This window comes from Leguminivora glycinivorella, chromosome 7, assembly GCF_023078275.1.
Source record: "Leguminivora glycinivorella isolate SPB_JAAS2020 chromosome 7, LegGlyc_1.1, whole genome shotgun sequence".
Lineage (NCBI taxonomy): Eukaryota > Metazoa > Arthropoda > Insecta > Lepidoptera > Tortricidae > Leguminivora > Leguminivora glycinivorella.
Window position 1 is genome coordinate 10,134,368 of NC_062977.1, and position 26,216 is coordinate 10,160,583.

Sequence of the window (26,216 nt, forward strand, 5' to 3'; positions counted from 1 at the left end):
CGCTACTTGGTCGCCCAGGTACATTTCCATAGTGATACCAGTGCAATAAACAAACTACCCGACAAAAACGGCTTTTTAATTTCAATAAATATACTAAAACGTTTTGTGTTGAAATTTATTTTCGTTTGAACAGAAACATTATTTGTGTAATGGAATATGTAAATATTTTTAATAAACTTGTAAAATATCGGCAATTTTAATACCTCGAACGGTGCAAATCTTTTATAGCACCGGCCACACCTTTGTTTACAATAATTCCAGCTAATTCAAAATAGGAAAAGCGGAAATAGAGACGCTGCCTCGATCTTAGGCTATGTTGTGTCTGTTTTTTGCCGTAGGTAGCATTAGGAAATAGAGACGGGCTCTTATAAGTTGCGATAGTTCAACGAAGGCGAGGAGTATGAGGTACGGCGTATAATAATTTTGGAGTAAACCGATTTTTGGATTTTGGATGCAACCGTTACAGGCGACTAACTATAAGCTACGGTGACTGCATATCATCAGGCCATCAGGCAGGCCGTATGCTTGTTTGCCACCGATGCGATGTAGTATAAAAAAAACTAAAAACCACCCTACCTGAGGCTGCTCTAACGTTTACGAGTACACAACTGCTGTGCACATAATAAGTACCTAGTTCGAGTCAAATAGGGCCCTAGATTGACAGCCATCTACTGATTTATGTTGGAAGTTGGAACTTTAAATTAGTTCGGAAAGCTATCCAAAGGTCGTTTATTAAACGGGAACGGTTACGAACCAAATTCTTTCTGAAAATATCGTTAAAGTTCAGAAAAGTTACAAAAGTATTAAAAATAGCTCAAGTGCGTGATTTTTTTCTACAGTTTACGGTAGTGGTGATGAGGACCCATGAGTAAGTGAAATGAAAAGGACCAAATATGTACCTAAGTATATTCAGTCAAAATCATAAACGCATTTGTCAGGATTTCCGATAAAATATTGGGTTGGTAAGAAAGTAATGAGCGAATCATAACCAATATTGTAATTTTTATTTAATTTATTATTTTAATCATTTATCAAAAATATAATGGCCTTCGTTATCTACTACTTGTCTCCATCGTTCTGGTAAAGAATGAATAGCATCGGCGAAGAAGTTCTTAGGTTTAGATTCAAAAACTCAGCTATGTACTGTCGTAGATGGGCTTGATCATCGACCTTTTTTTCATTCAAGGCATTGCTTAGCGATCTGAACAATGCGTAATCCGTAGGTGCCAAGTCTGGAGAGTACGGTGGATGAGGTATCACTTTCCAACCTAGCTCCAATAGCTTTAGCCGAGTCACTTTTGCAATGTGTGGGCGAGCATTGTCGTGTAAGAAAAAACTTTAGCATGCTGTGGACGATTCTGACAGATTTTTTGGTTTAAATTTTCAAGCTGATTACAGTATACTGATGCGGTAACAGTCATTCCACTTGGTAGGAGTTCCCAGTGAATAATACCATGAATATCCCACCAAACGGACAGCATAACTTTTTTCGGGTGAGGCTCTGTTTTTGGTGCCTCTATTCCTTTTTCGTTTGGAGCTAGCCACTGACGTTTGCGTGTGTGATTTATATATAAGACCCATTTTCCATCTCCAGTGATAAGATGGTCCAACCAGTTGAATGTGCGGCGAAAAGACAGAAGTTGTATGCAGATATCGGCACGGCGGTTTAGTTGATCTCTATCAAGTTCGTGCGGTATCCAAACACTGTATTTGTAGTTTTTTCCCAACTCGTGTAAATGTGTTTCTATGGTGACATGAGAGCAGCCTAACTCGGTAGCAAGAGTACGACTCGTTAGCCTCGGATCTCCTTCAATTAAGGTTTTTAATTTGGCTACATCAATCTTCACCGGTCGACCAGACTTAGGTTGATCTGATAATGAAAAGTCGCCACTACGTAACCGCTGGAACCATCGTTTCGCCGTGGCCTCAGACACAACTTCAGGAGCAACACGCTGACATATATTACGCACTGCTTCGGCGGCTGAATGGCCAGACTGAAATTCATATAGTAAGCAATGCCTTACATGCACTTTTAATTCGTCCATTTTCTTCCTTATATTAGCTCGGCGACAGCTAGTGAATGACTGACGAGAAACTGTGCGACTCGCCCTTTATATACTTTCGACCATAGAAGATTCTAGAACTCTCTCAAAAATTTTATGTGGAATTCAATCGATCGCTCATTACTTTCTTACCAACCCAATAAATAAAACAAAACCGAGAGGCAACGCGCATGTGACGATTGTGATTCTGTTGTAGCATGTCTGAAAATGCGAATCTACTCTTCGATTGTTATTTTTTCGGTATTTACCTGCGTTATACGATTTATAAAATGCTGACGAACGTTTTTTTCATCATTGCTTTAAAACAAAGACATAAACGTGATATTCCTTATTATCCATCAGGTACTTGAGGAAAATAAACCATAAACAAGCAAATACAAACTAATTGCTAACAACTTTAACTCTATTAGGACGCCTAAGACAAACTCGCGCCGCCTGTAAGTGGTAGATGTAGGTACAAACATGTACAACACGGCAAGCTGCGAAGCCTGGAAGGCTTTAATCAGATGAATTAAACTTACTCCTTGCACGGTTCCGAGTTACTGAAAGCTCGTAGAAAGACTTGTGAGACTGCACGTATAGTCAGGGGAGGCTCACTCCGCGATTCTATCGCCGCGCTACAAGTAAATGCCGGCGGCCGCGAGTTCGCGGCCCATTCAGTGGTAACGACCTTCGCGCGGCGCATTAGAATTCAATGTCGGCTGCTCACGTGCGGTCCGTTTGTTAATGTAGGTAAGAATTTAGAATGGCGGCATTTTGTGAACATCAAAGGAGTGAGCCTTCTGTACTTGTACTATTATATGTATATTCTGTGGTATAGTGAACTACGTGAAAAATTGGGTAAATAATTCTTTAATTATTTGTGCAAAAATTAAAGTTCCGTGAAATAGTAAATTACGATACAAGTGTCAAAAAGAGGACGGGCGAAACGAGTTACGAATTATCTTTTCGCACGTGTATCGTACCTACGATGTTTTTACAAGTTTTATTTAACTTGCCTTGTTAGTTTGGGTCAAAACGTAGGAGCTAAATTTGACCCACTTCCCGGTTTCTGATTGATCTGAAATTTTGCAGACATATGTAAATCACGTGACAATGCAATATTATGGTATCATGGAGCTGATCTGATGATGGAGCAGAAAGGTGGTCATAGAAACTCTATTATGAAACGTCGTATCCTCATCGAATAAGGGGTTTTTAAAACCTCGGAAAGCAGCAGATGACTGTTGAAAGAAAAGGTATAGTCGGCGATAAAAGCTTGTTCCAAAAATTATTTTTTTGCAAAAAACTAAGTAGATACAGGGTACAGATGGCGCTTCTGATATTTCGACCTGACAAGAAATTAACCATGTTCGCACAAATGTGGACGAAAAGGACCATCTGTACTGAAAAATTATTGTCGCGTATAGGTATGTAAGGTAGCCTAGCGGTAAGTACGTTTCGGAGGTCGCGGGTTCGAACCCCGGCTCGTACAATGACTTTTTCGGAGTTTATGTGCGATATGTCATTTGATATTTGCCAGTCGCTTTTCGGTGAAGGAAAACATCGTGAAGAAACCGGACTAATTCCAATAAGGTCTAGTTTACCCTTCGGGTTGGAAGGTCAGATGGCAGTCGCTTTCGTAAAAACTAGTGCCTTCGCCAAATCTTGGGATTAAAAAGTCAAAGCGGACCCCAGGCTCGCAGGAGCCGTGGCAAATGCCGGGATAACGCAAGGATGATGATGATGAATGAAGTCAAATTACATGTGATTAGGGCGTGCAGAACCGAGGCAGTTCCAAGAATTTCATTTCCCGGTTCTAAGTGGTTCTGGAACCAGGAGTCCCGGTTCTTAGTATTTTTAGGGTTCCATACCAAAAAGTGAAAAAAGGAGCCCTTATGGCGCGACTCTGTCAATCATTCTGTGTGTTTTGAGAGAATCAGCACATTGGATTGGAAATAATTAACAAATTCTTGCCCTAATACAGCCTTACTGTGGTTCATTTACATTATATAAGGAAGTAGTACCTACCATGGTTTGCAAGGAATGTTGCAAATTGCACTACTCGCAATAAATATCATGTTTATCTTGTCAGATTCAACTTTTCTAATTATTTACAAATACTAAAAATGCCATCGCAAAAATACAAATGCAGATGTAATAAAAAAATATAATAAATCGGATATTTTGAAAAGAACCGGGAGTACCGGTTCCTAATTTTTAATCCTGGTTCTTTCGCCACCCTAAAATTACCGGGATTTCCCGTGATATCGAGAACCGGGAAATACCGGGAGCATGCCCTACATGCGATTATCGATTGGTACTCAGCTAGATAGTAAGTATGCTTAAGCAATAAGTAGGTAGATTGATATTGATTGATAGTAGGTACAGTCGACTACAAAGAGATGTATCCATTTTTTCACCTTATTACAATGCAATAAGGTGAAAAAGTGTATACATCTCTTTGTTGTCGACCGTACCTACTGATACCACAGAATATATAATAGTACAAGTACAGAAGGCCCACTGCTTTGAAGTTCACGAAATGTCGCCGTTTTAAATACCTACAAAATGATTACAAAGAAACGAGCCGCACGTGCGCAGCGTCGGACGCTAGGGTTGCCTATGTATTAAAAAAAATTAATACTCAGATAAAATGATATGCTAATTATATTCAAGTCTTGGGTACTTTCTAGGTATATACAGTATTTATATATTTTTGTTTAAATCCCAAAGTCACAAGCCTGATTGAACGTTTCCATGGGCCATAAATGACATAATCAATAGTAGATCTGTGTAAGATTGTCTTATTTTATTCATAATGTTTGTTTAACTAACCGTTATTAGCCATTCCACACGCGGATATCGCATATGAACTTTAAAAAAACTCGCGACGTATAGTAACAATAGAAAGTGCGAACAAGCGTTCCGTGAGAATGTTAGCCACCCCTGATTAGGCCGCGAACTCGCGGCCGCCCGCATGTACTTGTAGCGCGGCGATGGAATCGCGGAGTGAGCCGCCCCTGCTGATGATACTGTAATAAAGTAACAACTTGCGGTTTCTCAGTAGGATTTAATTTTATCAGACGTTACTAATTCCTTATTCCTATTAGTTATAGTTAGACGGTAGACGCTCAAAAGTAACTGGAGAGGCAATAAACAAACAAGTTTGCCAATAGCGATAAAAAAGAGGTTCGTGTTACAATATCTATTAAACGAGTGCCGACATAGCCAGAGTTCCAATCCTTCAAGCTCCGTAACGGAACGCAACTGACTCTGTCGCACCAATACAGAAGAAGTAGAAGAGCGATAGAGTGATATTTACGGAGTGTGTTCGATTTGCAATGCAACTTGTCTGCGCAGTCTGATAACTGAAATCAGAAACTTTGTGTAATCTCAGATTAATAGGTTCCAAGCCCCAAGCATCTTGGGGCAATCCTGATAAAGACATGATTAATGATTATGTCTACTTCCTCGTCTCAAGTTTTTGGAATAAGCCCGCTTGATAAGATTAAATGACTATTAAAAACAAAAAGAAAGAAAAGAAATTAAGAAAGATAAGCAAAGAAAACAGGTCCTTAACTTAGGTACTTAATTACAGGGCACAATAAAATTTCTTTAAGATAATAACTTAATTAGTAATTAGTACCTAACCTAAAGTACCTAAACGCTAATTGTTTTTGTCTCTTTTCAATACCTAACTTATTATTTATAACAATCATTTATAAATAAACACTAAAACTACATAATTAATAAAATACATTTTCTTTGTACAGAGTCCGAAATCTTCAAACTTCATAAGCATGTACCTAGGAAAACTTGATGAAGATAACCTATAGCTCGAGGCCTCCTATTGATCAGAAGAAAGGTATCTTGATTATCAAAAGAGGATCCTTTAATTTGGTAGCCCAAGGAGTGTCAAAACTAATTGAGTTTCACTTCGTACCTATTTCTGAAATGAGGGCCTTTGCAATCTTCACAATTCAATTATGCTTCTAATAATAGGAACGTATTAGCAAAAAGCATTCCTATTATCGTAAGAATTAATGTTATTTAGGTAATTGTAGGTACAGTCAAAACAGATGAATAAGAACGCCCGGGTTAATAGAGATGAAAGTGATATGAAACCGAAATTAGGTAGGTTAGATATCTAAGTAATTCATGTTGCCTACTTTCACATGGGAAATTGATATGCAATTAATTAATTTAAAAATGTTTAGCAACGCTCGCAGACCTCTCAGCATGATAATAAAAATAGTTTATAAAAAATAAGTCAAGCAATTTTACTTATTGTCCCGGAGCTATAAGTTCACATTTATGACACATGACAGCGTCCACAAAACGTAAACTGGCGCGACCTAATGAAATTTTAAATAGAACCCTGTAATAATATTTAAAAAATCAAGTATTTAAAAACAATATATCGCTTACTTTAAACATAATCTAACACATGTTACATTTTTGCGGATCTTCGTTAGTGAGTATTTTACGATATTACAGATAATTTATCACGCAGGATTTACTTATTATGTCATTTATCATTCATTTTTATTTTTAAATTAGTGCTGTATGGCAGTCTGTCATTTCAATTCAAATGACATTTCAGTAAGTTGATAGAAATAATTTAAGTACCTCCTTGTACATAGGGCCTAATCGATTCAACCAATTCTTAAATAATCGCTAGATTTGGCAATCGATACGTCTTAGCCACATCGCAACAAACTTCAAAACAAATGTGTCAAAAATGTGAACTTACAGCTCAGGCACAATATGTACCTAGATACCATCGGCAACACAGTTAGCTGGTTAACACTCATATGGCCACTTGCACCAACGAAAATGGAGAGTAAATCCAACATTTTATATGGAATTTGACAGTTGACAGCCCACTAACCCTGAGTTGTGGTTGGTGCAAGTGGGCCTTAGTGTTGCTGTTAACTGTCCGAAATTAAATCACTTTTTGAGCGTCGTTCTTGTTCACCCCGTGTTTCTATTCTAATCAATTTCGAACACAACAATTGAACGTTACCTACTGTTCGTTTTGAGAATCACCCTTTTCCTTAATTAAAATTAGGTAGATACCTTTCAAAATGTTGACGGCAATACAATTTATCCAACTACGGGAATGGAAGTTCCCGCTTTCCTACCTGCGAGATGTTTTTCTTGAATCTTAATAATCGTTCAATAATAATAGTAACAAAGTAAAAAAAAATTATAAATCGTAATACTTACCTAACTATAACTATATTAGCATACGGCCTGATTGACGGTAAGCAGTCACCGTAGACCATGGACGCCTGCAACTCCAGAGGTGTTACATTGTATGCGCGATATCAATCCAAATGGAATATCAAAACTTCTAGTTATAAGAATTTAGTTACGTACCTAATAAAATAAGTATTTGCTCAGGTTGTCTCAGCCGTTTCCTGAAAGAATACTTTAACGTCATTGATCTTTCTACAGTTAACTATTAAGTAAGCATTTTTTTTCTCTAACCTAATAAGGTGTCCATAACAACTAGTAGAACTTTTATTAGGGTAAGTGGCAGCAAAAAACCAGTTATAACCAAAACACGTCGCTGCTTTCAGGTTAGTAGGTGTTACAAATTCAATACCGAATGTGGAAAATCCAGCAAATCGCGCGAGCAATGAGGTTTTCAATCGGGATTTTCAACTCCGCTTCGTTCGACAAGCGTTAGTCGGAAATTGAAATTGTGTGCACCTGAAGAAAGTCGGTGAGTTTTGTTTTTGTATTCGAACAAAGAACTTATCAACTTAGCAATATTAATAGATATTGCTAAATAATCAATAGGTATAGTAGGTATGTATTTTTCTTGTATACATAGGCATACAGCGACATAGGTACAGTCATCCAATCTGAATCCTAGGCCACTGTAGAACCCTTTCACAGTAAAAGTCAAACTGACTTCTGTCTGGCATCCAGCAACGGATTTCGTTTTTGTTTCAATTAGCATAGTGTAGGATTTTTGTGGCTTGATACTTCGATGATGGGAGCTGACGGGTTAAATTTACATTTGGAGGTACCTAGTCCAGTCACCGGCATAAATAAGTGATGATTTCTGCACCTTGTCACTTTAACGTCGTGTTTGAAATGTCATACGAAATTGTCAAACGATTAAAAGCGACAAGGTACAGAATTCATCTCTTATTCATGACGGTGACCGTCCATGGTGTCATCGTTAGCATGTGATTCTACAACTTGAGCCGCTCTTCGGACAACTCATTAAGGATATTCGTACTTTAATTCCCTTTCACTAAGTAGCAATTCTGTTGCTAAGTGGAATGTAGATAGGCTAAACCGCTAGCCACTTGTCGGCCTCCGACCCCGAGGTTGCCCAAAAAGTAAGTACTGATGTGCAAGTTGCAAAGACATTCCAAAATATATTTACCTAATGTTCTTGGAAGTTTCAAGAAAGTTTGACAATAAATATAGGAACTTTAAATTCAGAAATGGAAAGTTTAAGTCTCCATACAAAATTGGGAGTTTTTCCTATGTTGAAAATTTTGCAATTTTTGAAACTTTCCGTGCAATGAGCGTACGTACAGTTAGCTAAAAAAGTGGTTTACCACTTTTCGACCTTTATGTGTTTTAAATAGAGTCGAAAAGTGGTAAACCACTTTCTTGGCCGACCGCACCTAAAGTTTCAAAAAATGCGTAATGGCTCACAAAAATGCTCTAAATGACGTTAAGAAAACTAACTCTGGCAAAGTCCGGGATGACGCTAGGTGGAAAAAAAAGAAAATTCGATAGGCTGAATACGATAGCTTCTACCAATACGCGTTCAAAGTAACACACTCTTGTGTCGAGTTTTCTGAGAGACTTATTTTGTGTCAAACAGTAACAAAGTACGCAACTAACATTAAACTTAATCACACTTACCGATAAGCGGTGCCTATAACAAGAGCACGTTTGCCTTGACCACTCACCACGCTTATGTAACTCATTCATGCCAGCAGCCATGCCAATTGATGAAATAAAAAATGTCTGGTCTAGTCCTCGACCTACACCACTCGACACTCGATTTAAATATTATATTAAATTTAAAAAATAAATTCAATAATCAAACTTTCAGTCTTAGTATGTTTAAAAATAATAATAGGAGTCTTACAAGTTTATAATATCAAGTTTACAAGTTTATGTTTGAAATAAATTTTGTTAATTAAGTTCATCCTGGAAATCAATGTTAAGGTGTATTTTTTCAAGTTAATAATGCAGCTTTTACTGTACCTAAGCTATGTAAACAAATACATAGTATATGTAGTAGATATAGGTAACAATGAACAATACGCTCAAAACTTCTGAACGTAGGTAACTCTATTGATAAGACGTTAGATTTGATACCCAATTATATGTTTCGATTTCATCGATTTATATTAGCTCGCTGTGAATTTGTTGTTGTCGTTATCCGTACTTAAATTATTCAAATAATTTTTCATCTCCTTGATATTTTTTTGTAAAATCATTCACGCATCCTCATCCTGGAGTATAAAATATACGGTAAGCAAATAGGTACCTAATTTAAGAAGAAGAAAAAATATTAAATAAAAAAACGGTGTATTATGTTTACTCCGAACTGTCGAGTCTATGTTCTTGACAAGTAAAATGTGAGCGTCGAGTGAGTCAGAAGGGAGATGTCGAGTATCGAAGTCTGTCACGCCGCGCCAGTCTGCACTCGCGGCCGGTTGAGCACGCGCGCCCGCCCTGCGGGAAAACTTCACGGCATGGCGAAACTGTGCGGGAAATAGATCGCGACTTGTAATGACAAACTTTAAAGGATTGTTTTTGGATTTTGTTGTGAATTGAAAGTTCGTACATCATGAATTCTTGGCACTGGATACACGTATGTGAAAGTTTTAGTTAATGGTTGTCAATGCTATATTTATATGTTAAAATAATGATATTAACAGAAATTATGCAAATTGGGAAGCGCATGATATTGAGATGTTTTCTACTGATGACTCTAGTGCTACGACACGTAGCGCTCGTAGCACTTCCGGGTTACTAAATAATAGGCGTAGGCACATACGATGCAGTGATATCGCGTTCTTTTCTATCTCTCATGTTTTTGATTTTAATATTTCGTACGTTTATGTTTAAAAAAAACTTAACTCAAAACAAAACATGGTTTTGCAGATTTTTTAGAAGCAATTTTCATATTTTTAGTTTTGCCTAATTTGTTACAATATTTTAGATGAATTAGGTATATTTAAACCTATCGGGCCGATTTTTGGGTCTCACGCGTTCGAATTCAGAAAATTGTCACTGAAAATAATAAGCAAGTCACCGTTTTCAACCGGTATTTTAGTGACAAAATCCCGTATGCGAGATTCAAAAATCGCCCTCTATGTTCGTGATAGATTTCTATCGATAAAAACTCAGGTTCGAAAAAATAAAAATCTCTCAACATTTCTAATACAATAAATGCATTCGTATACTTAATGATTCAAAATTCACTTTACGTGTGTAAGTACGTTCAGAATTAGTAACGGAAACAAACCATATTTCAGATACAATAAAAGATTACTTACTTCAGTATTTCAACTAAGCATTGTAAGTAGGTAGGTACTCGTATGGTATAGGTTAAATAAAAACAAATAATTGATATTGGACTTTTATCCCTCGAACTAGTTTACGATTAGAGTAGGGTAACCCACAGAATTTAATAAAATCTCCTACAATTTTGTTGATATTGGTTATCCGGCATAAACTACCGAACCGTTGTATTTCCATTAGGTTTGGATTGAGGATTACCGCGGTAGGTATCCCTCTTTTTCCTTTCCTTTCATTTATTTAATGTTTCTCGTCCTGTGGCTACCAAGAGTTTTTTATACGATAGCTTAAACGCCAGAGAAAATTTAATTTTAATTTATTTATTCGGTAAACCTACATCACATAATACTTAATATATTAAGGTCAACAAACATGGTAAAATGTACCTAACACCTATGTCATTTTGATTATATGTAATCGTTTATGGGCACTGTCAAGTATCCTCATACAATTAATTTTATATTTCGCAAAGTAGGTAGGTATATGCTATTGAGTGACGTCTTACAAACTCATAGAAGTTACACTAAACATTTTCCCATCCGTCTAGCATTTTCAAGGATTTGAAGATACGTGTTTACGTATTTTTAGGAACAAAACGGATAAATTATATCGTACCTACCTACTGCATAACTTTAAGGTTTCAGTGTGCTTCATCACATGCTTATCGATAAGACTTAAAGGTAGACTTGAGACTCTCAACATGCATTATTGGGTCATGATCATGATCATTTTAAAGTATGGTAAATTAACTCGTACATTTTTTTTTATCATAGCACTAATTAAGGCTTCAACTTATAGGTAAGCTTTTTCTGTTACACAAAGTCAAACCACACACTAAGGGCCAGTTGCATCAACCACATTTGACAGACACATCATCGTCACGCAGCAGACGTCTATGGTAACTTCCCATACAATGAAATTTAACCAACGCTTTAACGGTTACAGACGGTTTGATGCAACCGACCCTAAAACTGTAGGACTGACGGATGGACACAAGGACGTTCGAATGGCAAATTCAAAATTACAATAGTATTTGGAATACTCTGGCAAAACGATTATTGCTTGGTGGATCAGAGCATTAGGTACCTACCTACTTCTAGGTCTGTTACGGGATTCGATGGTTGTCTAATCTATTACATTAGCATGTATCTAGCACGCAGGCAGCGCGGGCGCAGGGCTCATTGTTCGGTGATGCGGGCGATCGAGCCATAAACACGGTACCTGATACTGGATGGGAATATTAATGAATTGAATCATGTTGTTTTGTGATCACCGGATAATATAGAATTTACATGATATGTTGGTGCAGCACAGAGTAGTAATGCGTAAGCCGAATCATAATATTCAATCATCCCATTATCTAAACAGGTTGTTTACCCTAACCCTTCTAAGTAATACGTTAACAAATACCTTTATTACGATACCATTTAATTTCAATGGGGAAATTTCGTTAGGATTCAATTAAACAAAATATATCCCAAGGACATATATTGGGATATAGGTACATGACTAGTTTAGATATAAAGCTCCTTGATTCGTTACTACTTTAGACATCCCAATAAATATTACTTAAAGTTTCTTATATTAAGCACCTACTTACCGTTAAGGAATAGCGTCAGCTCAATAAGTAGTCCAACTGAATTGCAATAAAGCACGTCTGGTGCAGTCGAACAAGAAAATCAGATATAGAATTAATATTCCGCTCAATTCAATACGGCAGTCGGTGAGGCGGGTTCAATATTGGTGCAACCAATTTTGTAAACCTAGACGACGTTATAATTATAGCTGAACGTTGGAGGAATGTCAATTTCATAAAACTGTGGTAATTATATTATAAATAGCTACAGGGGGACGATTTTTGAATCTCGGCCATTCGATTTCGTGAAATTCATTCAATATTACTCGTTTTCAATTCTACTAACAGAATTGAAAACGAGTAGTGTAATGACTACTCTAGTTTAAAATTAACTACTACACTAGTATTAAAATTACTAGCCGTCCTTTTTCAAAAATAGCATTACGTCGTTTTCCACAGACTTTCGAACGGCGAATTAGTGCGCTCAAAATTCAAAAATCGATCCCCTGGTAGTTGTGAACAACGAACGTAGTTGGATTCGTTGTTGAAACATGAGCTTTTAGAGTTCGACTAACAAAACTAACTCTATACACATATTTTGAATTATTTATGCAAAAAAAGTATAAGTAACTGTAATTCCCAAGTGTCATGTCATGTACCTAATTTAATGACAATAAAAATTATAAATTTATAAGAAGCGCGGCAAAAATGATATACTGCAAGCAGTGCAAGCCACAGCCAATATGGAATTCCTTTTCTTTGTGAATTTTATGAGCTAACTTCCAGTAAGAGCTTAGAAAATTTGGCAAGCTGGTGGGAAACGAGTTATATTGGCGGCTCGCAGCCTGACTTATTATTATTAGGGTTCCGTACCTCAAAAGATATTAAATTGAAATTTTGAAATTACGAGTAAACAAGCTCGTAAATCGGTAGAATACAAAAATTCTGAGTTCACAGTTTACATAAAAAAATAATAAGGCAGATTATCACACAAAAAACCTATACATACATTTAAATAAATAAGGTAAATTTAAAATCCACAAATTAATATAACTGAAAACTGAAATGGGTGTTTTTCGAAAAATGTTCCGAATATCGAATTCGATCCCGACGATAAAAAAAATGTGTCCTCAGTTTTATTTTCCTTTAATTTTGTGTGGAAAATTTGGGACACATTTTTTATCGTCGGGACCGAGTCAGCTCGTGATTCTGAGAAGAATGAGCCCAAACACGTCCGTCTGGTTAAATTCGATATTCCGAACATTTTTTGAAAAACACCCAAATAACAAAAAATTGGTAAATTAAAAAAAACTTATTTATGTACGGAACTCTCGGAAGTTGGACTCGTACCGAATTCGCTCTTGTCCTGTAGGTTTATGATGCTTACAATTTTATCATTTATCTATATGAATACTCGTACTTTTATTCTTCAGTCGTCACGTTCTTTCAAGTATGTCAGTGTGAGAGTGACAGATGTCTTAACCGCGTTGATAAGTGATGTCTGCAGTTTTTTAACCAAATCCATACGTCAAGTAAAGTTGTAAGTGAGGGTGCGCGCGCGCGTGCTGGCAGGCCATTGACGCTGTGACGCGACGCCAACTATGCAGGGACCGGACAACCCCTTCCGCGCTACAAGCCTTTCATTGGGAATCCCTAACGTAAGGACGACCCAATCGAGAGACTCTCCCTTTCGAACTGCAAGCCCATTCATTTGACTAGCCCTTACAAAAAACTTAGCAAAACAATAAAGCTAGCCCTGTGCATTGGCTTACCGCTATCCGATACGGCTTGCAAGCCTTTAATAAGGGTTACCCTTATTTTAAGCGCTATTTATAAGGCTTTCCCTTTTGTTGAAGCGTAGTCGAGCCTTGCGTGAAAGAGACAGGATTATGAATCTAAGCTAGTGTAAGAGGCGGAAGGAAAATGCGCTGTTGCCACTCCGCACTATGCGCCCCATTTTTAATTTTGCAACGAAACATGTTTTCGTTGGATAGAAGTAGAACACGGCTAGAAATTATTTTTAATGAACTGGGAGACAAGGGACTGAGGATCGCCTGATGGTAAATGATCATCGTCGCCCATAGATCAGTATGTATGTTCGTACGTATGAATGTATGTAGGTATGTATGAATGTATGTAGGTATGTATGTATGAATATAAATATATAAATATGTAAATATGTATGTATGCATGTAAATATACATGTATATTTACATGCATACAGTGTTGGCCGAAAATCAATACAATTAACCATTATCATTACACATTGAAAACGTTAATTGCCAACATAAAAATAAGCCGTTTTCGTCATCCAACTCGCCTTGATGAGTTAATTGGGTGAGCAGTTCCTAAGATAGAGCTGATGCTGAACCCTGGCTTTTCCCAGGGGAACGCGGGTTTGGTTTAACATAGGCAAGCGCTGTTTTCGTCATCGGACTTGTTTTGATGAGTACTTGAGTGAGCAGTAACCAAGGTAGAGCTGATGCTGAACCCTGGCTATTTCTAGGGGAACTCGGGTTTCGTGCAACATAGGCAAACGCTGTTTTCGTCATCGGACTTGTATTGATGAGTACTTGAGTGAGCAGTAACCAAGGTAGAGCTGATGCTGAACCCTGGCTTTTCCCAGGGGAACGCGGGTTTGGAGTAACATAGGCAAGCGCTGTTTTCGTCATCGGACTTGTCTTGATGAGTACTTGTGTGAGCAGTAACCAAGGTAGAGCTGATGCCGAACCCTGGCTATTCCTAAGGGAACTCGGGTTTCGTGCAACATAGGCAAACGCTGTTTTCGTCATCGGACTTGTATTGATGAGTACTTGAGTGAGCAGTAACCAAGGTAGAGCTGATGCTGAAGCCTGGCTTTTCCCAGGGGAACGCGGGTTTGGAGTAACATAGGCAAGCGCTGTTTTCGTCATCGGACTTGTCTTGATGAGTACTTGTGTGAGCAGTAACCAAGGTAGAGCTGATCCTGAACCCTGGCTATTCCTAGGGGAACGCGGGTTTGGAGTAACATAGGCAAGCGCTGTTTTCGTCATCGGACTTGTTTTGGTGAGTACTTGAGTGAGGAGTAACCAGGGCAGAGCTGATGCTGAACCCTGGCTATTCCTAGGGGAACTCGGGTTTCGTGCAACATAGGCAAACGCTGTTTTCGTCATCGGATTTGTATTGATGAGTACTTGAGTGAGCAGTAACCAAGGTAGAGCTGATGCTGAACCCTGGCTATTCCATAGGGAACTCGGGTTTCGTGCAACATAGGCAAACGCTGTTTTCGTCATCGGACTTGTCTTGATGAGTACTTGAGTGAGCAGTAACCAAGGTAGAGCTGATGCTGAACCCTGGCTTTTCCCAGGGGAACGCGGGTTTGGAGTAACATAGGCAAGCGCTGTTTTCGTCATCGGACTTGTCTTGATGAGTACTTGAGTGAGCAGTAACCAAAGTAGAGAGCTGATGCTGAACCCTGGCTTTTCCCAGGGGAACGCGGGTTTGGAGTAACATAGGCAAGCGCTGTTTTCGTCATCGGACTTGTCTTGATGAGTACTTGTGTGAGCAGTAACCAAGGTAGAGCTGATGCTGAACCCTGGTTATTCCCAAGGGAACGCGGGTTTGGTGTAACATAGGCAAACGCTGTTTTCGTCATCGTGAAATATCTGAGACTCGTCTTTATGACTGGTACTTGGTTGAGTTGAGTAGTACCATAGAATCTGTCAAACTATTTCTGTTGATTGTTGTGAATTCTATGAAGATCGTTTGAAACAGAAATACTTTTCTGGTGGAAATCAAGCATACAGCGCGTCTGATAGTAAGTAGTTACCGTAGTCTATGGACGCTTGGAACTCCAGTATTCTCTTTATTCCCTGTGTTACTATTAGTGAAATCGACTGTACTTAATTTTGATATTCAAATGGATATACATACGTATTTTTTTAGACACAAATAAAGTGTTTCATGTATGGCAAATTAATAAATGTGTTCTAACTACTTGATGTTAATATTCACTTCTGGTAAGATTTTTGTTCAATTAATATTATGTTTTTATGCCTAACTTGAGATTGCATGAAATATTTCTATATTATAATGTACCGAAACCAGAGTTGCCCTAGATACCGCCAGGGCTCAGCTACAGCGCTGTCTTGCGCTACTGCGCACCCAAGTCCTCGTCAAGACATGTCCGATGACGCAAACAGCGTTTGCCTATGTTACACCAAACCCGAGTTCCCCTAGGTACAGCTAGGTTTCAGCATCAGCTCTATCTTGGGTACAGCTCACCCAAATACTCATTAAGACAAGTCCGATGACGAAAACAGCATTTGCCTGTGTTACACTAAACTCGAGTTCCCCTAGGTGCAAACAGAGTTCAGCATCAGCTGGACTTTGGGTACTGGGTACTGCTCACTCGAGTACTCAAGACAAGTCCGATGACGAAAACAGCGTTTGCCTGTGTTGTGTTACACTAAACCCGAGTTCAACTAGGTGCAGCCAGAGTTCAGCATCAGCTGGACTTTGGGTACTGCTCACTCGAGTACTCATCAAGACAAGTCCGATGACGAAAACAGCGTTTGCCTGTGTTACACTAAACCCGAGTTCCTCTAGATGCAGCCAGGGTTCAGCATCAGCTGGACTTCGGGTACTGCTCACTTGAGTACTCATCAAGACAAGTCCGATAACGAAAACAGCGTTTGCCTGTGTTACACTAAACCCGAGTTCCCTTAGGTGCAGCCAGAGTTCAGCATCAGCTGGACTTTGGGTACTGCTTGCTCGAGTACTCATCAAGACAAGTCCGATGACGAAAACAGCGTTTGCCTGGGTTACACTAAACCCGAGTTCCCCTAGGTGCAGCCAGGGTTCAGCATCAGCTGGATTTCGGGTACTGCTCACTCGAGTACTCATCAAGACAAGTCCGATGACGAAAACAGCGTTTGCCTGTGTAACACTAAACCCGAGTTCCCCTAGGTGCAGCCAGGGTTCAGCATCAGCTGGACTTCGGGTACTGCTCACTCGAGTACTCATCAAGACAAGTCCGATGACGAAAACAGCGTTTGCCTGTGTAACACTAAACCCGAGTTCCCCTAGGTGCAGCCAGGGTTCAGCATCAGCTGGACTTCGGGTACTGCTCACTCGAGTACTCATCAAGACAAGTCCGATGACGAAAACAGCGTTTGCCTGTGTTACACTAAACCCGAGTTCTCCTAGATGCAGCCAGGGTTCAGCATCAGCTGGACTTCGGGTACTGCTCACTCGAGTACTCATCAAGACAAGTCCGATGACGAAAACAGCGTTTGCCTGTGTAACACTAAACCCGAGTTCCCATAGGTGCAGCCAGGGTTCAGCATCAGCTGGACTTTGGGTACTGCTCGCTCGAGTACTCATCAAGACAAGTCCGATGACGAAAACAGCGTTTGCCTGTGTAACACTAAACCCGAGTTCCCATAGGTGCAGCCAGAGTTCAGCATCAGCTGGACTTTGGGTACTGCTCGCTCGAGTACTCATCAAGACAAGTCCGATGACGAAAACAGCGTTTGCCTGGGTTACACTAAACCCGAGTTCCCCTAGCTGCAGCCAGGGTTTAGCATCAGCTGGATTTCGGGTACTGCTCACTCGAGTACTCATCAAGACAAGTCCGATGACGAAAACAGCGTTTGCCTGTGTAACACTAAACCCGAGTTCCCCTAGGTGCAGCCAGGGTTCAGCATCAACTGCACTTCGGGTACTGCTCACTCGAGTACTCATCAAGACAAGTCCGATGACGAAAACAGCTTTTGCCTGTGTTACACTAAACCCGAGTTCCCATAGGTGCAGCCAGGGTTCTGCATCAGCTGGACTTTGGGTACTGCTCACTCGAGTACTCATCAAGACAAGTCCGATGACGAAAACAGCGTTTGCCTGTGTTACACTAAACCCGAGTTCTCCTAGATGCAGCCAGGGTTCAGCATCAGCTGGACTTCGGGTACTGCTTACTCGAGTACTCATCAAGACAAGTCCGATGACGAAAACAGCGTTTGCCTGTGTTACACTAAACCCGAGTTCCCATAGGTGCAGCCAGAGTTCAGCATCAGCTGGACTTTGGGTACTGCTCGCTCGAGTACTCATCAAGACAAGTCCGATGACGAAAACAGCGTTTGCCTGGGTTACACTAAACCCGAGTTCCCCTAGGTGCAGCCAGGGTTCAGCATCAGCTGGACTTCGGGTACTGCTCACTCGAGTACTCATCAAGACAAGTCCGATGACGAAAACAGCGTTTGCCTGTGTAACACTAAACCCGAGTTCCCCTAGGTGCAGCCAGGGTTCAGCATCAACTGCACTTCGGGTACTGCTCACTCGAGTACTCATCAAGACAAGTCCGATGACGAAAACAGCGTTTGCCTGTGTTACACTAAACCCGAGTTCTCCTAGGTGCAGCCAGGGTTCAGCATCAGCTAGACTTCGGGTACTCATCAAGACAAGTCCGATAAAAAAAACCGGCCAAGAGCGTGTCGGGCTACGGTCAGAACCTATCAAGTTCAAAACAATTTTCCTAGAAAGTCGTTATAAAGTTCTAGTTTTGTGATTTTTTTCATATTTTTTAAACTTATGGTTCAAAAGTTAGAGGGGGGGGGACACACTTTTTTTTCCTTTAGGAGCGATTATTTATATTCCTTTAGGAGCGATATAAGTTTCATTTAAAACACTCCACACGCTGCGTTACTTACCATAGTTTTTGTCCCAGTTAGCAAACGCCCTTTCACATAAATTATTCAAGTGTAGTCCCATCCAATAAATGTTGTCTTTGTTAATATTTTTCGACTTTTTCTGCCATAAAAGATTGCTATGCGTGAACTGCGGCCATATTTGTTATTTCTGCTTCTTCAGCTGACAGCTATACGTCATTGGTGTGTTGCCACAGATGCTGTTAGCTGTTGACGTTAAATTATGGTCGCGTTCACACTTAAAAATGTTTGTCATTGTATTGTTCCCTTTATTTTAATGTATAATTTATAAACTCTGGAAATATTGTCTTATTTTAAATTGTGTACTTTTTTGCAACTTTTTATCCTGTTTGTGATGTGTGTGTGCTTTCCGTGTTTTCACTCGCAATGGCCCCGACGGAAGATCAGCGTTGGCCCTCCCAGGCTAACACCATGCTGAGTCGGGACCATTTCGTGGCAATTATTATGTATGTACCTATATTTTTGTGTTGTGTAAATAATTTCTGTTTTCACTTGTCACGAATAAATGATTTCTATTCTATTCTATTCTATTCTATTTCCGAAAATATCAATATTATCAAAAAACAATCTTAGTAAACCCTTATTCATTTTTAAATACCTATCCAACAATATTTATTTATTTATTTTTTATTTATTTATTTAATCAAAAAGTAACACAGCATTACAGTTTACAACTAAGGCACTGTGAAACTACAAAATACAAAACAAGACATAAACGATAAATATTACAAAAAAGAATACAAATTAAACATTAGATTTGGGCGACGACGTAACAGCGTGGCTCCGTTGCGTCATCTGACTCGGTGTAGGATTCGGCAGGTTGCCCCGGAACCGCCGAAATACCACACCCTTCGGCCAGAAGTCTGCGCACGCGATGGTGTCCTGCAGCGTGCGTGGCACGCGCACAACAAATGAAGTGAAGTGCACGTAGTGGCGCGACTGCAGCTGTTGCACCCTCAGCGTGTAGCCAGTCTTCCGGCGAACATACTCCACCACCTCATCAGCCCCGGCGGAGTAATGCAAGCGCGACACGTAGAGCGCTTTACTCGGTGTAGCAACTCGCAGACCAGAAGTAATCGGCTCCGCGGTACCACACAGAGTCTTACGAGGCGCCCTACGCGCCTTGCTCTTCCTTTGCACCAGTGTGAACCCCTCCTTATCCACATCGGCACGGGAGGACTTCTCCTTGATTGGAGCCCGTTCTTCACACACCTTTGCAGGTGCGCTGACCCGGTTCGCTGCGGCGTTGCGTTGACCGGCTAGGGCGGCTACATCAGCATATGGCCGCTGACGTGAGCTCGACGTGAGGGGGAGGCGGCCGCACGCGCGGGGGGCGCGCGGGCGGCGGAGCGGCACGTGCGACATTTTTAATTGTGTCAACGCGCAAACTACCTGACTCGACACTAGTGTTGTCAGGTCGATGATCGGACGTCAGGTCTGAAACCGCTGACCGAGCAGGAGCATTACGTAAACAACTAATTTCGTCACGTAACTCGGCGATTGTTTGCAAGCTGGTTTCAAACCTTGTAATAACTACAGCTAAACTTGTTTTTAGGGCCACGATTTCCCTTAACAAGCTGCGAACGTTGACGTCATCCGGATCGCACGACGGAATGATGGAGATATCTGTCGCCACAAACTCCGGAATTCGGTCCTTGTACTCCTTGAAGATCTTCGTAATGTCTTCAAGGCTCTTCTTCCCGGTTTCATCTCCTCTCCGGTGAGGAACGTAGGTGCCAGCGATTCCTAGGGACTCGCACAACACTCTCTTCGCTTCGCAGATGTCTTCGACAGTGAACCTTGATGCACGCGAATTCATCTGGACAGCATTCTCCGCATCCATCGCCCCTTCCAGAATGAGCTTATCTCTTTCTTGAAGAAAGGCGAGGAACTCGTTCACGACAGGTTGCCTCCATTTAGAGTCTGCCATCGCGTCAAATACTGGCAGCGGCCGAGCCGCGCGATTTCGTAATTATATGAATTAAATCATCAATGCGACTGCACCGCTGCGCGCATTAGACACGACTGACGAATATATCACACGTTGTGGTTGGAATGAAAAAAAAATCAGCCCCCACTTTACATGGGGGGGTACCCTAATAAAACATTTTTGCCATTTTTTATTTTTGAACTTTGTTGGCGTGATTGATTTGATATACATATTGGGACCAAATTTCAGCTTTCTAGTGCTAACGGTTACTGAGATTATCCGCTGACGGACGGACGGACAGACAGACATGGCGAAACTATAAGGGTTCCTAGTTGACTACGGAACCCTAAAAAGCAGCGTTTGCCTGTGTTACACCCGAGCAAAGCAGGAGCCTATCATAACTACAGAGTGGGGCCTGTAACAAAGGCGAAGAATTGAACTGTAGGCTCCCATATAACCATAATCGGTCGCCGTTCCTACGCAAATCCTCCTATTTTGTGTACACACAGGTCTTCGGGTCTCAATGTTTAGTCGCAGTACGGTCGACGTTTAGTCGCGGCGACCCAAATGGGGACGATTGGTAACAGGCACAAATGGTCACAGAAGTGACAGTACGTGTGCACTACGCGTGCACACATTGTTACCGTTTGGCGACTACTTTCCCAAAATCATTCGTTCATTTCATTCTTTTCAAATGGCGACTGTCAGAGACGTCAAAGTAAAAAGAAATAAAACCATTTGACAATAAAATGTAATGGCGTAAGAATTTGTTAAAGATAAATAATGTTTGCATTTGTAATATAATGTGGGCTAATTACCATGGCCAATTAAATTGCTCGAGTGATTTCATAAAATAAGTCTAAATTTATCAACGCGCCATCAATTTACCTCAGTTTAACCAGTAATAATATTATTGACTACTCGGTGTTTGCGTGTTCTGTATATTGATTGGTGAAGTTTTAGTGCTCCGGTGCATATACTATACTGAAATATTAAAAATAATGCCTAGAAAACCAATAAAGTTGTTAAAATATGGATTAAGACGGTAATATTCCATGTAAAAAACAGTCGCCAAACGGTCACCAAACGGTCGACAAACGGTCGCAAAATGGTCGCAGCGTACACGCGTGACCGAAAGCTATTTTCAAAATGGCTTAATTCTTGCATTAATTTTTTCCAGGTATCCTCAAACTTTATAAACAATTAAATATGCCGTCGTACTCAGTTGCCCTCACTAAAGAAGATAAAAAAAAATGTAACGTGCGTACCGAGCTGCTGGGTTGTAAAGGATCGGGGATCATATTATTATGGTCTTCTATAGAGCAACTAGTATTTTGCGGCATTTCACAATTGACACTTGTTGAAGTAGTCGTCAATAATATTACTATCAACATTAATTTCAGCGATCTGTACTTCTTTTGTCAAGATTTTTGTATAGATAAGTGTCTACAAATTTGTAATGTTAAAGAGACATAAATAAAACGTAGTAGAGTAAATAATGTGTTTTTTTTTGTAACCCAAACAAAATACTTGTAGATACGAGTGCGGAAAAGAGGAAAATCGATACGAGTAGCGATAAATTAATACACGAACGAAGGGAGTGTTTTAAATCGACACGAGTTGTGAATGTCCTTTTCGCACGTGTATCGTATGACGATTTTCAGTACCTAAATCTGAGCTAAGAGTTTCGGCCAGACAAGAAATGAATCATTGCTTGATTTGCTCGCACTACTGCGTGTAAAAAGCAGCATCTGTACTGAAAAAACTATCATTGCGCAACAGAAATTCTATTAATATCACAGTAAATACTCTATTTCATTTGATTCCTACTTTTATTGTGTAAAGCAACACTGCACTTCATTTTTATCAATAAGAATTAAAAATTATATATTTAATACATTAAGTAACTATAAAGTGCTTATCTATTTGTATTATCATTCTGCACTTTTCTTAACTTTCCCACATTTCTATAAAATGTCGAAGAGTGCTTAAATGGTCGTCGTCGACCAACATAATGATAATGATAATGATAATGATTATTATTATTATTTTTTTATATATATGTTATATATCTCCTTTTACAAGGGTTTTTTTTTTGTTTATTATGCGGGCCATGGCCAAGCATAATAAACCATTTTTTAATTATTTAATTACTCACTATGTATCAGTTATGGTCGATGAGGTTAGAAACTTCCTAGTTATGCGGCAGGTATTCAAGATTATTATTATTATTTAATTCGCTCATATTTAAATGATTCAAAGCAACCAGTCCACAACTTCACAAGAAAGTTTGAGAAACCTTCGTATTTCAGATTGTCATTTGCGGTTACAGTGGTTTAGGAGCAGTTCGGTAATCAGACCTACACATGTGTGTACAAATTCTGTCAATGTCACTGTCAGAAACCGTTCTGACAGTGACAATGACAGCCACAAATTCGTCCACATGTTGTTACCGTTATGTGTGCAAACGTCGACTAATAAAGTGTCGTTAAAAGTCATTCTGACAGTGACATTGACAGCCACAAATTCGTACACATTTTGTTACCGTAACGAGTGCACACGACGACTACATTTTGTTATTGTAACAATACGGTCGCATTGTTTGCACGACGTTACCACGCGTTATGTCACATTTGACAGTTAGTTACTGATTTGAAGATTTTGCGACTGAAATGGTTGTATGGGCTGTTCTCCTTATACTGATCAACATTTGTTCAGTGACTTTTAAAGATTATGAAGTCTTTAAATTTTTAATTTTTCATACAAAATAAATATTAGCTTCAATGTACGCCATTATATACATTTAAATAATAAAAATAAATTAAAACTAAACTAAACCTAACTTAACCTAGGGGGACTACATTAAATTGTATCTACAAATGTCTCCCAAGTCGCTGCCAGTACCACCTAGTGTGCCCATAAGGCTGGCCGCGTTTCCTCGCTGGATAGCGATGCCAATGCGCTGAGCGAGGAACGAGCCAGCCCTACGGTCACCAGTTGACTTGATTAGGAGATATTGTTGTCATTGACGTTGTCTGTCACACTTTAGACTTAACAGAATTCGCAATACATTACCTCTTAGAAAAAACTTTCAATGGTGATAAAAATCAAAATACAAGTTATTTTTAAAAGTCACCGAACAAATGTTGATCAGTATAAGGAGAATAGCCTAGAGTTCAATTCTTTGCCTTTGTTACAGGCCCCACTCTGTATAAGTATTTGGTATTGAAAATTGAACCTTATTTTATCTACAGCCGTTTCCATTAAACAGAAACGCGCAAATATCACACACAGTGCCGCCATAGGTAACGATCGTATGTTATTTCGTTCGGAGTAATGTGTGCTTTATGAGCGAGGTACAGGATTTAAACTCGCACGATATGATCTATAAGGGAAAGCAAATAAAACCCAATATAAGGCTCACCCTTATGGCGTTAGGCTGAGCCGATGATAAGGGTTTTGAAAGGGTATTGGGCTATTTTAGGTAAGCGCTTTCGTTAGGGCTTTAAAAGCAAAATGAAAGGGTATCGCGTCAAAAGGGTAGGGTAAGTTAAGCCTAACGAAATACCCATACAAAACCCCGTATAAGGGATAGCGGGCCGGTCCCTGCAACTATGTCAATGCCAGCCTGCGGCACTATCGCGAATACTCTTATCGACCTATTCGGTATTGGAAAATTACATCCACTGCTTATTTACATTCGAACGGGGTATTTATTCCTTTTAAACCATTTTATTGAAATTTATAAAATATTATGTGTTTACTATTCCCGATTAGCGATGGGCAATTTCTGAAATATTTCACATATTACCTTAACTGTGACATATTTCAACTTTTGAAAATTACATAATTGACAAGAAACGTTTCTTTCCTTTCAACCCCTTATTTGAGAGGGCAATGTTACCGAATAAATTTCACTTAAATTTCCTGTCACTTCTCCGCTACTTCTGCTACTTCTGACACCAGTAGAACGGGTTATGATTATTAAATTCGTAACTTTATGTCAGTGGCCGCTTGGCCCAGGGGTATCTGTTCCCAGCTGTAGCTGTACGAAGGACGGAAGTTCAAGACCGAGTATAGATTTTTTTTTTTTAGATTTTTGGTTTTTCTAGTGGCATTTCGATAGCCGAATTTTTTTGTACAATATTTACAGTAATACACTCTTTTATTTCCTTCTTGTGAAATTCGAAAGCATTTGTAAATGACACCTTTTGATTTCATTTTACCTTAGATTTTACAAAGTTTCTAGGACAATCATAAGTAAAATATGACTTTAATGACTGTTGTCTGGCCAGTCATTGATTTGTACATTCAAAGTAGGTATATTTTGTTATCTTTGTTGTAGTAGAAAACATAATATCCAGAGTACTTAAAGGAATTATGTTAAAGTAGTTGCTTTGAACACTAATATCTACCAACGTTGTTTTGATCGTGAAGTATAAAATTACACACAATCATGTAATTTACACTTGAACGCAGAAATTTTTCATTTGTAGCTTACATGAAATTCAAATGAAACTTTCAGTTTCGTAACTTACAAGCTGCCCATCACTATTCCCGATCTCGTCTTTTGAATTTATGTATTTAAACGGCGCGCCAACTCCATACTATTTTACATTGCGGGCTGTTGAGGTTAGATATGCATCACACCGTGTAACTACTTATTTACAAATAAGGGCTAAGCCCACCAAAAAATTTTTTGAACGCGGAACGTGGCTCCATTTTCGAGGAAATTATGTAAAAAAACAGCATTCTACTTAGAGGTTAAAATATCAAAAAGGCTCGTATTAAATTCGTTCTAACTATAAATAAAAAATATTAAATCCAAAATCTAAAAAAATGGTAGGTTTTAAACACAAAGCCTTTCTACAACTTAGCGAGTTATTGAAAAATTATATCTTTTCTTTATTCCTTTATATTTAATCTCAATGGCATACTTCACAGTCTATAAATTTTATTGCTAGTGGGCACTCGTATTACCTCTCTAGTTCGTGGATAGTTTATAATACCAACGTGCAATAGTTTTATTAAAATAATAAATCACTGAATCCAGTAGCGTAAATTGAAAATTTATAACCTTATGAGACATTACGAGTATTGTTGGTTAACGATGTATCTATATCCATATTATACGAGTGATAAGTAGGTATACATAATTATATTACATAGTTATACATAATTATAATACAGTAAAGTTGCATAGCTGAGGTGGGCGATATTTCATTAGTTCTTGGGAACAGTATATCTCACTATGTCACTACAAATCTCCGAATCTCTACTTGTAGACACGAAGCCTTAAAAACCCACGTAACCAAGTTTTAACTAGGATTATTTCGGAAATAGAATACCTACTAACAAATAAAAATTGATTTACTTAACTTGAACCTCTGTTTTAT

The 26,216-nt window shown here is 39.2% G+C and overlaps 1 protein-coding gene across 1 annotated transcript in view; it reads left to right on the forward strand.

Annotated features, from left to right (window-relative positions):
- The first annotated feature begins 9,743 nt into the window (after positions 1–9,743).
- LOC125228421 (speract receptor) overlaps positions 9,744–26,216 on the forward strand; it is an 88,977-nt gene continuing 72,504 nt past the window's right edge. Inside the window, exon 1 of the mRNA XM_048133001.1 lies at positions 9,744–9,903. Coding sequence (XP_047988958.1) covers positions 9,880–9,903 — 24 coding nt within the window. The 5' untranslated portion in view covers positions 9,744–9,879. The remainder of the gene's footprint in view (positions 9,904–26,216) is intronic.